The 12824-nt window shown below is 37.9% G+C and overlaps 1 protein-coding gene across 1 annotated transcript in view; it reads right to left on the bottom strand.

Annotated features, from left to right (window-relative positions):
• Positions 1–12824, bottom strand: part of unc79 (UNC-79 domain-containing protein) — a 197243-nt gene that overhangs the window by 169100 nt on the left and 15319 nt on the right. Inside the window, exons 8-10 of the mRNA XM_071582616.1 lie at positions 6819–7060; positions 2858–3075; positions 876–1516 (exon numbers count right to left, since the gene is read on the bottom strand). Of these exons, the coding sequence (XP_071438717.1) occupies positions 876–1516; positions 2858–3075; positions 6819–7060 (1101 nt within the window). The remainder of the gene's footprint in view (positions 1–875; positions 1517–2857; positions 3076–6818; positions 7061–12824) is intronic.

Raw genomic sequence — 12824 nt, forward strand, 5'->3', positions numbered from 1 at the left:
TTTGGCTTGGTCTCATTGGCAGCAAATTATTAGCAAGAATAAATTCTCAGTAGATCACCAAGAAGGAAGAGATGCACAAATTCCATCTGCTGCCATATTCAATTAACCCAATCTGAAAATATTCACTTTTTTTATTCGAAAAGTAAGAAAACCAGACACTGGTATGTTCAAACCAAGGGAAATGAATTAACTTGGTACCTTGGAGGGAAACATTAAATTTCAGACAAAGTATCCATGAACATTCAACTCAACACACATTTGCCCAAAAAAATAAACAGGCCGTTTCAAAAAACATTCCATAAAACAGTCCAAAGAGTTGCATAGGGAGTAAATGAGTCATTTGTTGGACAACTAAAAAGACAAGCCAATCTTGAAAATGGAATTGTTATTACTCCAGGGCACTTAAATATTTATAAATTATCCAAAATTAATCATTTATGAAGTTTTTTAAAAATGGTAAGAAAGTGAGGAAATTTCTTGATGAATTTGAATAAGGAGATAGGTGGAGGAAATATTTTGCATGATGCTGAACACAATGATAGTAGGGAGTATGTTAGATAAATTGCATGAAGGAAGGAAGAGAATGGAAGGGAAGTAAGAGCTTTTTAGACAGCATCAAGGAAGGCAGAAGTTGTGAAATAATGAGGAAGGAAATAATGTAGGGCAAACAAAAGTCATGAATTATGTTAAATATCATTGTTATACACAATATTATTTTTTTTAAATGGCCAAATATCATATACAAAATCTGCATAGAACTTACAGTACTTATATTTTCTTCATTCTATAATCCCTGAGGCATAATTAAAGATACAAAGCTTCTAATTTCAAGTTAAATGTCAGTTAATGTAAGAAGGTGTAAAAAAATTACTTACCATCAAATGAATAAGCTGTTGCATCAAACCAGTGAAAAAGCATGGATAGCAACCTCCCAAGGATATGCGGAGGAAGAGGAAGGCCCTTTCCAGTTTTAACCATCATAGTTGCATCAAGCACCTCATTAGATACATCTTTCTTTTTTGCGTCTTCCTCTTCCTCCTCCCCTGGTTTCTTTGCAGCTTCACATAACTCAACCAGCAACCAAACTCCATATCTTCCCAACAGCTGCCTATCTTCAATTGGCAGACGTCCACCTGGGTCCACCTGACTACCTGATGATCCACCACTCCCACTACCATCCCCTGAACCTCCACCTCCAGTTGCACTTCCCATACCCACAACCCCACCACCAACACTGGATGTGACAGCCCCACCACTGACCACTACACCGGTAACACCTACTCCTCCACTGGTCCCAGTTTCAGAGCCACATGCCGAGCCACCACCCACACCACCCAATGGCCCACTGCCACCAGATGTACCTCCAGAAGTGCCTATCCCTCCCACTCCAGTAACTCCCCCGGACCCTCCACCTCCAACCCCACCACTAGGGGCTATCAGTGTTGCAGAAGTCAACAACTGCATCTCCATAGAATCACTGCCAATTGCATCAGGACTTTTAGATTCCTTCAATAAACTGTAATGGAAATATAAAAATTGCCTTTACTGACATTGCAATGTAAAAAGGAGATCCCTAACATAGAACAGATTATAAAGCATAAGTATGAAAAATTATAATTGAAATAATAGTCTTCATCTAATCATTCATCAACTACAATTTAGCCAAGCCAGTCTTCCTAGTTCCTATCCTTTGAGTGTTATTCCAAATACTAGAGCATTTGGACTCAGTAACATACTACCGGAATGAACAACCATAGTAAAACCCTATGAGGAACTCATGTCTTGCTTCTTAAGGCCAAACAATAAAATTAAATAATTTACTGGCACTACCTTTGTAATTTAAAGTACAAGAGGAGAAAGATGGTGGTGGGTCTATGAAGTTGTTGCAAGTTCAAACAAAGTGTTGAGGCAAACCCAACAAAAACACCCCTTTAGCTTCATAATTACTAGCTTAAGTAACAACACTCAAAACCACTACCTTTTCTAAGTAAAATATTATCAGATAGTTTTCACCCTAAAAATGTATTATTTGATAAACAACATAAATTTCCAAATTGAGGAAAGTCTTAGAGTATTTAATATTTCTCTTATGATAAAATGCATTGTATATTGGCAGTCTTGGAGTTAAACTGCCATTAATACAATAAGAATAATATTCATGAAGCTTTTCCAGTACTCTTTCCAACACTCCCAGGTGCTGGCATTCTTCCACCCCTTGGGAATGGTAAGGAAGCCTGATTTCCCAACAAATTCTAGTGGCTCTCGGGAATTAGGCAAACCTAAATTTTCTAGCTCAGTCAGGAAATAATATTTAGTGATACGGTTGAACCAAAAAACACAAAAAATTAAATTTTTTTATAATGTATCAACCTGTAGATGTAAGAGAGTAGTCATTTAATATTTTCATTGAAGAAACTCGAGAGTTCACCAGCATTTAAAAAAATTTTGTTATTATTTCCGTTTTGTAAATATAATAGTCTGTCTACCCTGCAATCTACCAACACTAACTTAAAACCTTGGGTACAGAAAATGACTGAGAATTAATCATTACATCATTTAGAAACTAAGCCACAATTATTGAAGAAACTATTTATAACTACACAAAAATAAAGTAACGAAAATAACATGCTACAAAAAAATATAAACTAGTCTTCCTATTCCAAAGAAACTGCGGGCGATGCCGGAATAGTTACTTTTAACAGAGTCATCTGCTAATGTGCATTTCAATGCAACAATTTCAGGGTGTAAAAATCATTCGCCTTGACCGGGATCCGGGAATCCTGGTCAAGGCGAATGATTTTTACACTGAATTTGCTGCATTGAAGTCTTCCTATATTTATGAAAATAAACAACACACCTAACAATGGCTTCCACTAAATATGTCTGCGTCTGGGGATCCATGTGATGCGCAGGCAGGAGAGCAGTATGCACCATGTGAATTTCACCCCCTCGCCGACGACCATGTCTCATGGCATGACACTGCCGGCAATACCGGATAGGACGATTACCATTATAGCTGGCACAATCCATGGAAAAACATACAGCAACTACAAGCTTCTGGGTAGACCGACAACTCTACAATAGATTCACAAAAGAAGTTATTAGGATTTGCAGTACAGCTGTTTTTTCTTTTATATATATATATATATATATATATATATATATATATATATATATATATATATATATGTATATATATATATATATACATATATGTATATATATGTATGTGTGTATATATATATATATATACATATTTATACATATATATACATATATATATATATGTGTATATATATATATATATATATATATATATATATATATACATATATATATATACATATATATATATACATATATATATGAGACAAATCACATAGCTTAGGTACCCAGAGTGCCTTGCCCGGGAATCGAACCCGGGCCCCTCCGGTCAGCAGTCCAATGCTCTACCCCCTGGACTACCGCGACCCACATAAATAAATAAATAAATATATATATATATATATGCAAAAATTATATTTAAAATAGAGCAATTAATTTTACACTTCATGAATGAATGAATAAGTAACTTTTCAATCCCAATAACAGATGCATTTATTAATTTCATTTTCCCTTCAACAGAGGATTGTTAAAATCATGAAACCTCCACCTCAAAAGGAAAAGTGGAGATATAAATTATGGTATCGGTCTTCATTGTTGAAATGATTTCATAAATTTAATTAAAGGAGTAAACGTAAGAATTACAAAAATCAAGAGCATAGATATATCACTGATGAAAGATAAAACAACCCTTTTTGTCACAATAAGAGAGAATTATGAAACGTTTCTTACCTATTTAATAAACTAGATATTTTTCCTTAAAATTTTATTTTTATTTCAGCATTGTCTCCTTTTAAGTCAATACACATTTTTAACCCTTCCTAATGGTAGTTGACATCTTTCCGTAATAGTCAAAAGGTACAATCTTACTCCAAAAAATATGCATTTATATATGTGATATGCTCCCCATTCGATGATAATCTATGTCCTCTAAGCAAAGTTTTAACATTTGGAAACAGGAAAAAGTCGCTGGTGGCCAGATCTGGCGAATAAGATAATCATGATAATAAGCCACGGGGACTGTCGAAATGTGAGCTGGTGCGGTATCCTTATAGGAAAGCACATTCTTTTACTTCAAATTCTGTTGTTTTTTGCAGTTTATGCTTTCAGCTTTTTAAATTATGATTCATAATACTCTTCCATTATTTTTTTTACCTTTTGAAGATAATTGATGCACGAAATTCTGTGATTATCCAAAAAAATAGTTGCCATCACCTTCCCAGCTGAGGGAAATGTCCCTGCTTTTTTCGGAGCAGGTTCACCCTATGCAGCCCACTGTTTTGACTGTTCTTTCATCTCAGTAGTTCAATGGTGAATCCAAGTTTCATCTACAGTTGTGAATTGGTCCACAAAATCTGACATGCTTTGCTTAAATTGCTCAAACAGAGCCTTGGAAATGTTCATCCAAATGCATTTTTGGTCCAAGGTGACCATACATAGCAATGACTGTGCGGATAGCTTATGCACATCCAAACCTTCAGTCAATATTTGGTAAACATATTCTTTTAATATGCCCATAGCCTCTAAAACCCCAATTGCCTTAATTTGACAGTCATCCCACATCATTTAGTGAACATTTTTGATGTTATCAGAGGTTGCAGTTTTGGGCTATCCCGAATGTTCATTATTAGCCAAGCTGGGCAATCCACCTTAAAATCCAGCAGTTCAAAATTTCAGGGTTGTTATCCCTGGTGTCCTCATACACAGCATTTCTTTCACTTTCAAAAACAAATTTTTAATGGCAGCTCAATAAAACTTTTCAAACAAATCAACTTTTTCCATTTTCATAAAAACCATGACAATGACTCACTCAAAAAATTGTCAAACAACAACCGAAAGCCCCAAATTGCTGAAATGTTGGAGAGTACCTTTCCACACAATTTGACTAGAGTTTTTACATTCAAAAACTCAGTCTTGAATACATATGCCTCCAGCCCTGATTGAATCAGATTAAGTAGTAGTAGTAGTAGTTTTATAGGGGGTGCGACCAACAGCTGAGGTCATATGTGCCATTAGGGATGGACAGGAAAGGATGACGGGTGGAGAGAAACCCAACCATTAATGGCATTAGCCTACTCTTAATGAAAAGCACCATGGACTATGCAGCTTAACGTCTCATCTGACGGATGGCATACTCACTCAAACTGCCCTCCACAAAGCACCTCAAGTAGGGATCGGCATACTAATGAAATATATCAGCCACCACTGGGATTCAAACCTCTGGGTGGGAAGCCAGTACATTAGCCACTTCACCATCCCAATCCCCTAGAAAGATGGAAGGTAGTGTGTTTTGGGATAGAAGAATTGGTGAAGGTGGTAGATTTGGTTGAGTAAGAGTAGTTGTTCATTGAAATGGAATATATTTGTGAATTATCCCAGGTTTGGATCCCACATTGATGGAGTGATAGTGATTATTCATTCAGATAGAATATATAATTGGGTGGGAAGTCAGTACTTTAGCCACCACAACGTAGCAACTCCCTTGAATCAGATTAAAGAAGAATATTTCACAGATAAATGATGTAGAGACTATAAACATTTAGGCAAAGGGTCCAATTTAAAGGGAGCCTAACAGTTTTAACTATATTCTTTTCAATGAAGAACAGAGTACTAATGACAAAGAATGAATGTTGATAGAGAGAACAAAATCTAACCATGAATGAGGCATATTTGAAAATAAAGTTAAAGGTACGTTTTCTTATATTTAAATTGGCAGGTCAAATCAAAGAGGTACGTATACAGCGCCAACTATTGATTGTTTCCAAAGCCACTGAAGTTATTATTTTCATTCAGTAGTCATTTGCTTGGCCCTACAATTGTTAAAAATGTGCTGTGATTTGATTTTTGGGGCCAAACAATCATCAGAAGACCAAATTCATCAAGATTTGTAGCTGGATTAAGGACCTATAGTAATGAGTGAAAGAAAAGTTAGACAATGGTGTCAAGACTTCAAAAGTATCCGCAAAAATGCTCATGCTGAAGAACAAGGTGGCAGGTCTTGTATCCAGACCAATGAAATTGTCCAAAAAGTGGACCAAGAGCTGAGATCTGATTGATTACTGATGATTAGTGCTCTGGCTGATAAATTTCCTCTTGTTAAATACACCACTGCTTGCATGATTGTCACAAAAAAGCTTGAAAATCACAAATTTTGTGCATGGTGGGCACCAAAAATGCTTACGGATCCACACAAAGGGAAAAGAATGTTGAGTGGACTAGCATTTTTCGAGAGCTATCTACAATCCCAACCTTGTACTAAGTAACTATTTTCCCCAGTTGCACTTGAAACAGTGGCTTAGAGGACAACAGTTTGAAGAGTATGAGGAACTTAAGACCATCTTTGTCAACAGGTCAAATACCAGGTGATGAACTTCTATGCTGAGGGATGCTGGTGCAGCATTATGAAAAGTATAAGGAATGAAAGGCAATTATGTAGAAAAGTGAAGTGGGTTTGTTGGAAACTAAAACAGAGAATAAAAACTTTGATCAAACAGCCCTGACGTTTTGAATACTCTTCATAATGAAGCATATTCAGTATAATGCATATTCAAATTACAGAAAAAGAGGTAGTTAAATGCTGAGAAAACCTCCATGACAGTGTGCTTTCAAAGTTTTTATGCATAATCTTTTTACCTTTTCAATGATTTTTCATTTCATAATTTTATAACTTTCCCTGTTATGAAAATTGCTCCATCTATAATTGACCAAAACCTTACCTTGTTTTCACAAGACAAAGAAACAAGCGACTGCACAGGATGAAGCAAGTCATGAAAAGCTCTGTCTGGATGAGCACGATGAATCTCATTAGCACATTCAATGCAGAGGTACAATGGTGGGGGGCTTCCACTTTCTGCGGAGAAGGCAATTGCAATTCCATGATCAAAGCAAACTTTGACTGCTTCAGCAGTTCCTGCACTGGGACAAGCATCTCTCTGACATACAAATGGCGTCCATTCAGCTGCAATAAAAAAATTGGAAATCAAGGTTTTTGCTTTATGATCTATCGATGGAATATGGACAATTCACTTGCTACAGGAGCCTATTAGTCAAACTGACTACATCATAATTTTCAATTTTCAACCACATTGAAAATCATTTATCAAAAATAATCACGAAGCAATATACTATTCACAAATTAGCTAATTCAAGTGCCGCTACATAGTTATGAGTACTATAGGATGTTCTAAAATTAATTCCTATCATTATGGAATTATTTTCAAAGGATCAAATGTTTTCCTCACTCGACTTAGATACATAAATGCATACACAAGGCATCAGCAGTGACTGAGAAATGCTCTAATTTTGTGAGACCCCAGAAGATTGTGGAGGTGGGTAGATGACATAGAGAAGAGAAATGAAGAATCAACACAAGGAAAGAGTATTATATTTCAGAAAGTTTATCAGAAATTTAAAAAAAATCTTAATTATTATCAAAGAACTAAGCATCTATAAACAAGTAGACCTCATCTTTTTTGGAGGTTCCATTCCTGATAAATGCAAAAGGGAAGTAATTTCTGCAATTTGAAATCTAGAAATTAGTTCCAGTCTTAGGGTATTTCAAAACAAAAAGTAAAATGAATTTAACGGAGGAGAGGCAATAAAATAATTTAAAAAATGACAAAAATTACATTTCTTTATGTTAATTTCCGATAAGAAGCTAATATCTTGTTGCTCAAGATTAATTAGGATATACAGGGATTGGAATTTGTTAATAAACAATGGCTGAATTTTGGGAAACGAGCCTAAATGGATAAGCAGAAGGTAAAAACATTCTTTGTACACGGTTAACTCATATAAACCAATAGTGTCATATATTATTATTAAGTAATCTACTGGTTAAGGTAGGTTTTGGATGGACACAACTACCAAATAAATATTTTGGGACTCCTAACAAAACACAATCCAGCAACCTACTCTACATCAAGTCGTTCTTCATACCTGTGTACTTCTTTCCTCCCTTCATCCCATCTGACATCCCTATCCTGTTCCTGCCCTTTTCTTGTTTGCCTAACATTCCCCCCTCCATTAGTCTTCAACATCCCACTGCTGATCAATATGCCCTTTATCCATTTTTCCTGATGCCTTTTCATTTCTCCTAACAATACTCTCTCCTCCCCCACCATACCTAGCACTTCCTCATTTGATGCCCTTTCTGTCCACTTCACCCTTCTCCGGACCCACATTTCAAAAGCCTCCAATCTACATCTATCATCCTGCTGTAGTGACCACGTTTCCGAACAGTACATAACTATGCTCCATCTTTAAGTTTTAACCACCCTTTTTCTTTTCTTTTCGGCTTTTTGTTCACAAACATTTTTGCAAGGATTATAAAACTTAACAATATAAAAAATCGCAAATAATATGTCAGAACACAAGTTTTGGCAAAGGTGATCACTAGCAAAACTATGTTGTTGGCAGAATGAGAGCCAAACACAAACTGGAGCGGTAGGAGCTCAATCATTCTGGGAATTCCCCTGTCAATGTAACTCGTTATGCACACCATTTCTTGTTAAGGAGGTCATTTTTTAAAATATTTTTGCTTGCAATGCAAATTACTCATTGTGTGAGGTTCCACTGTACTTACCATCTGTCTTAAGTTGGTTATTTAAAATCCAGAGAAAACTTTTCAAATGCTCAACTTTGGTTAAGTATGGAGAAGGACTTTCTATATCCATTCCATACACTTTTTTTTAAAGGTAATCTACCGGTTAAGGTAGGTTTTTGGATGGACACAACTACCAAACAAATATTTTATTACTCCTAACAAAACACAAAATCCATCATCCTACTCTATATCAGGTCCCTCTTCATCTCTGAATACTTTCTTCCTCCCTTCATCCCGTCCAACATCCCTATCCTGTTCCTTCCCTTTCCTCTTTTGCCCAACATTCTACCCTCTAACACAGTCTTCAACATCCCACTGCCGGTCAACACCCCCTTCATCCACTTTTCCTGCCTCCATAGGATTGCTCCCAACAAACCCCTCTCTTCGCCCACCATACCAAGTACTTCCTCATTTGTTTTCTCCTCTGTCCATTTCACCTTCTCCATTCTTCTCCACACCCACATTTCAAAAGCCTCCAGTCTACGTCTATCCTCCTGCTTAAATGACCACGTTTCCGTGCCGTACATAGCTACGCTCCATATCAAAGTTTTTACGAGTCTTTTCTTAACATCCTTACTCAACGTCCCCGTCATTAACTCCTTCCTCCTTGTAAAAGCCTCTTTGCCTAGTGCAATTCTTCTCCTTACGTCCCTACTACTTTGACCGTGTTGGTCCAAAACACTTCCGAGATACGTAAACTGTTCTACCTGCTCTAGTTTTTGCCCTCCTATTTTAATGTTAAGCTTAGCCTTTTTCTTTCTAGAAAATCGCATAACCTTTGTTTTATTAATATTAATTCTCATCCCATACCTGTCGCACTGAATTTCCAATTCACTCAGCAATGCTTTCAGCCCCTTGGCTGACTGACAAACTAAAGCTTGGTCATCAGCAAGCCTAACTGATTTTACGAATCCCCCGCCCACTTTCATTCCTACCTCGAGTTCTTCCCATGCCTCTTTGATCATTTCCTCTGCATACAGGTTGAACAGCAACGGTGATAATGGGCAACCCTGCCTTACACCCCTTCCTAACACTGCCCATCCAGACTCCCCGTTTCCCACCCGCACCTGAGCAGTCTGAGACATGTACAGGTTGCGGATTAACCTCCTTTCCCACCAATCTATTCCTATTTTCTGCAATATACTCATTAGTTTTTCCCAATTCACCCTATCAAACGCTTTTTCGAAATCTACGAAACAGGCAAATACCTCCTGGTTGTGTTCTATATTCCTCTTGATTAATAATCTCATTACTGCAATGGCATCACGCGTACCTCTCCCCTTCCTAAACCCAAACTGATCATCCCCTAAGTAATCATTTGCCCTACTCTCTATCCTTTTGTTTATGATCCTGAGAACAACTTTAGCTGCGTGGGATATCAAACTAATTGTCCTATAGTCCTCACATGACGTGGCCTTTACCTTTTTCAGAATAGGAACTAAAATTGATCTCACAAAGTCTTCCGGCCAGATTCCCTCCTCATAAATGCTACGGATCAGCCCATATAGCCTCTTCCTCCCACATTTTCCTAAGCATTTTAAAAGTTCCACGGGAATGTTATCTACCCCCACGGCCTTATTTAGTTTCATCTCCCTTAATGCCCTTTCTATCTCATTGTCTAGTATGCCTGGACCTAAGCTGTCTTCCTCTACGTCATTTTCTTTTTCAATGTCTAACTTTGTTGGCCTGAGTTCTTTACTATACAGTTCTTCTATATACTCCTTCCATCTCTCTTGGATCTTTCCTGTGTCAACTATTACCTTACCCGCCTTATCTCTAACTGTTAGCATAGATTTCCTTTCTTACTTCCCGATAACGATTTAACTTTGCTGTACAGCGCACCGATTTCACCCTTCCTCTGCAGACTTTCCATATCCTCGCACTGCGTCTTCCACCATGCTTCTTTTGCTTTATTTGTTGCCCGCCTCAATTTATTGTTCAATTCTTTGTACTTCATTTTGCCTAATTCTGTATTTATGTTCTTCCATTTTTGCCGCTCATCCATTTTTGTAATCATCTCATCCGTGATCCATGGTTTCCTGGTCCTTTTAGCGTTAACGGTTCCAATAGTGTCTTTTGCGGCTTTAGACAACCCTTTTTTGGTCATTTCCCATTTTACTTCGATAGTACTAAGCCCTTTACCATCCTCCATGATTTTCTCTACCGCCTGTTTGTATTCCTTCCTTTTCAACCCATTTATTGCTTCTACATTCCATTTTCTAACTCGCCGCCCCTGCCTTATCATTTTGAAACGTACGCTACATTTCATAACAACTAAATTGTGGTCTGAGTCCGCATCCGCTCCCGGGAAGCTGTGGGAATTTATCACACAGTTCCTAAACCTGTGTCTAACCAGGATATAATCTAGCTGATATCTTCCTGAGTCACCTGGCATTTTCCATGTACTACCTTGATCAAAAAGTTCCCGGAATAACCACCGTGTGGCGCTCCCATCATTCCGATTTGAGTTCTGTTTTTTTTTGTTAAATTGGTACATCTGTTGTTGATATTCCCTTTAAATCTTAGTGTCATAACTTGACATTTGCAAAAGTTACGGTCGGTTTTCGGTATGTCCATCAGTGCTTCCTGCGATTTTTCCATTACTTCCTCTCGGCTGCTAAAACGCGTTCCCCGTAATGGTTTTTTAACTCGATTGAACAGAAAGAAGTCACAGGGAGCCAAATCAGGTGAATTCGGTGGCTGTTGGATGGTATTTGTTGCATTTTTCGTCAAAAAATTACGAATAATGATAGCACTGTGCGACGGTGCGTTATCATGGTGCAAAATCCACGAGTTTTCTGCCCACATTTCTGGTCTCTTTCGGCGAATTGCTTCACGCAAACGTCTCATAACGCCCAAATAATACTCTTTGTTTACTGTCTGGCCTTCTGGCAAAAATTCATGATGCACTACACCGTTGTAATCCATGAAAACCGTCAGCATTGCCTTCTTTTTTGACTGAAAACGACGTGGCTTTTTGGTCTCGGCTCATTTGGTGAACGCCATTCACTTGCCTGATGTCTGGATTGCGTGTCGTACTCATAAACCCACGTCTCGTCTCCAGTAATGATCCTTTTGATGAATGTGGGATCGGATTCAGCCTCGCAAATCATGTCTTTTGCGACGTCAACACGGTCTCTTTTTTGCATGAAATTGAGGTCTTTTGGAACCAACTTTGCTGCTACACGACGGAAACCCAAATCATTAACCACAATGTCTTGGGCGGATCCATAGGCAATGTTCAAGTCCTCCGCTATTTCTCTGATGGTTAATTTGCGGTTATTGACCAACATTTCTTTTACTTTATCAATTTTTTCACCGACTTTCGATGTCGATGGTCTGCCACTGCGTTCATCATCTTCGATTGACTCACGACCACTTCTGAACCGCTCGTGCCACTGGTAAACGACCGTTTTTTTTAGAGAATCGTTGCCGAAACACTTTTCCAACATTTCCTACGTCTTTGCGCCACTAAATCCGTTTTTTACGCAAAATTTAATACAAGTTCGTTGTTGCAAATTTAAATCCATTTCTGAAATTGTAAAAAATCGCCAACACACACAGAGATAGATGTACTCTTGGCTACGTAACTTTTGCAAATGTCAAGTTATGACACTAAGATTTAAAGGGAATATCAACAACAGATGTACCAATTTAACAAAAAAAACAGAACTCAAATCGGAACGATGGGAGCGCCACACGGTGGTTATTCCGGGAACTTTTTGATCAAGGTAGTATACCTGCGTCTTTTGTGGTGTCTAAACCAAGTGTTGGTGATGACTAACCCCTGTCTCCTGCAGAACTCAACTGCTTTCTCCCCGCGGTCATTCCTCGTGCCTAAACCGTAGTCCCCCACCTCATCACCATCTCTTCCTTCGCCTACCGTCGCATTCCAATCCCCCATCACTATCAAATGTTTCCCTGCAGGAACACACGCGATCATATCCTCTAACTGATCGTATAGCCTATCGACCTCTTCTTCCTTATGGTTGCTCGGTGGCATGTATACCTGAATAATAACCAAGTTCGTCGGTTCTGCTTTTATCTCCACTAGTAGTATTCTATCCGTTACCTGCTCTATGTTGACTACGCTTCTTCCTACCTCTTCATTTAATAC

Source organism: Hetaerina americana, unplaced genomic scaffold (genome assembly GCF_022747635.1).
Source record: "Hetaerina americana unplaced genomic scaffold, ioHetAmer1.1.p SCAF_12, whole genome shotgun sequence".
Taxonomy (NCBI): Eukaryota; Metazoa; Arthropoda; class Insecta; order Odonata; family Calopterygidae; genus Hetaerina; species Hetaerina americana.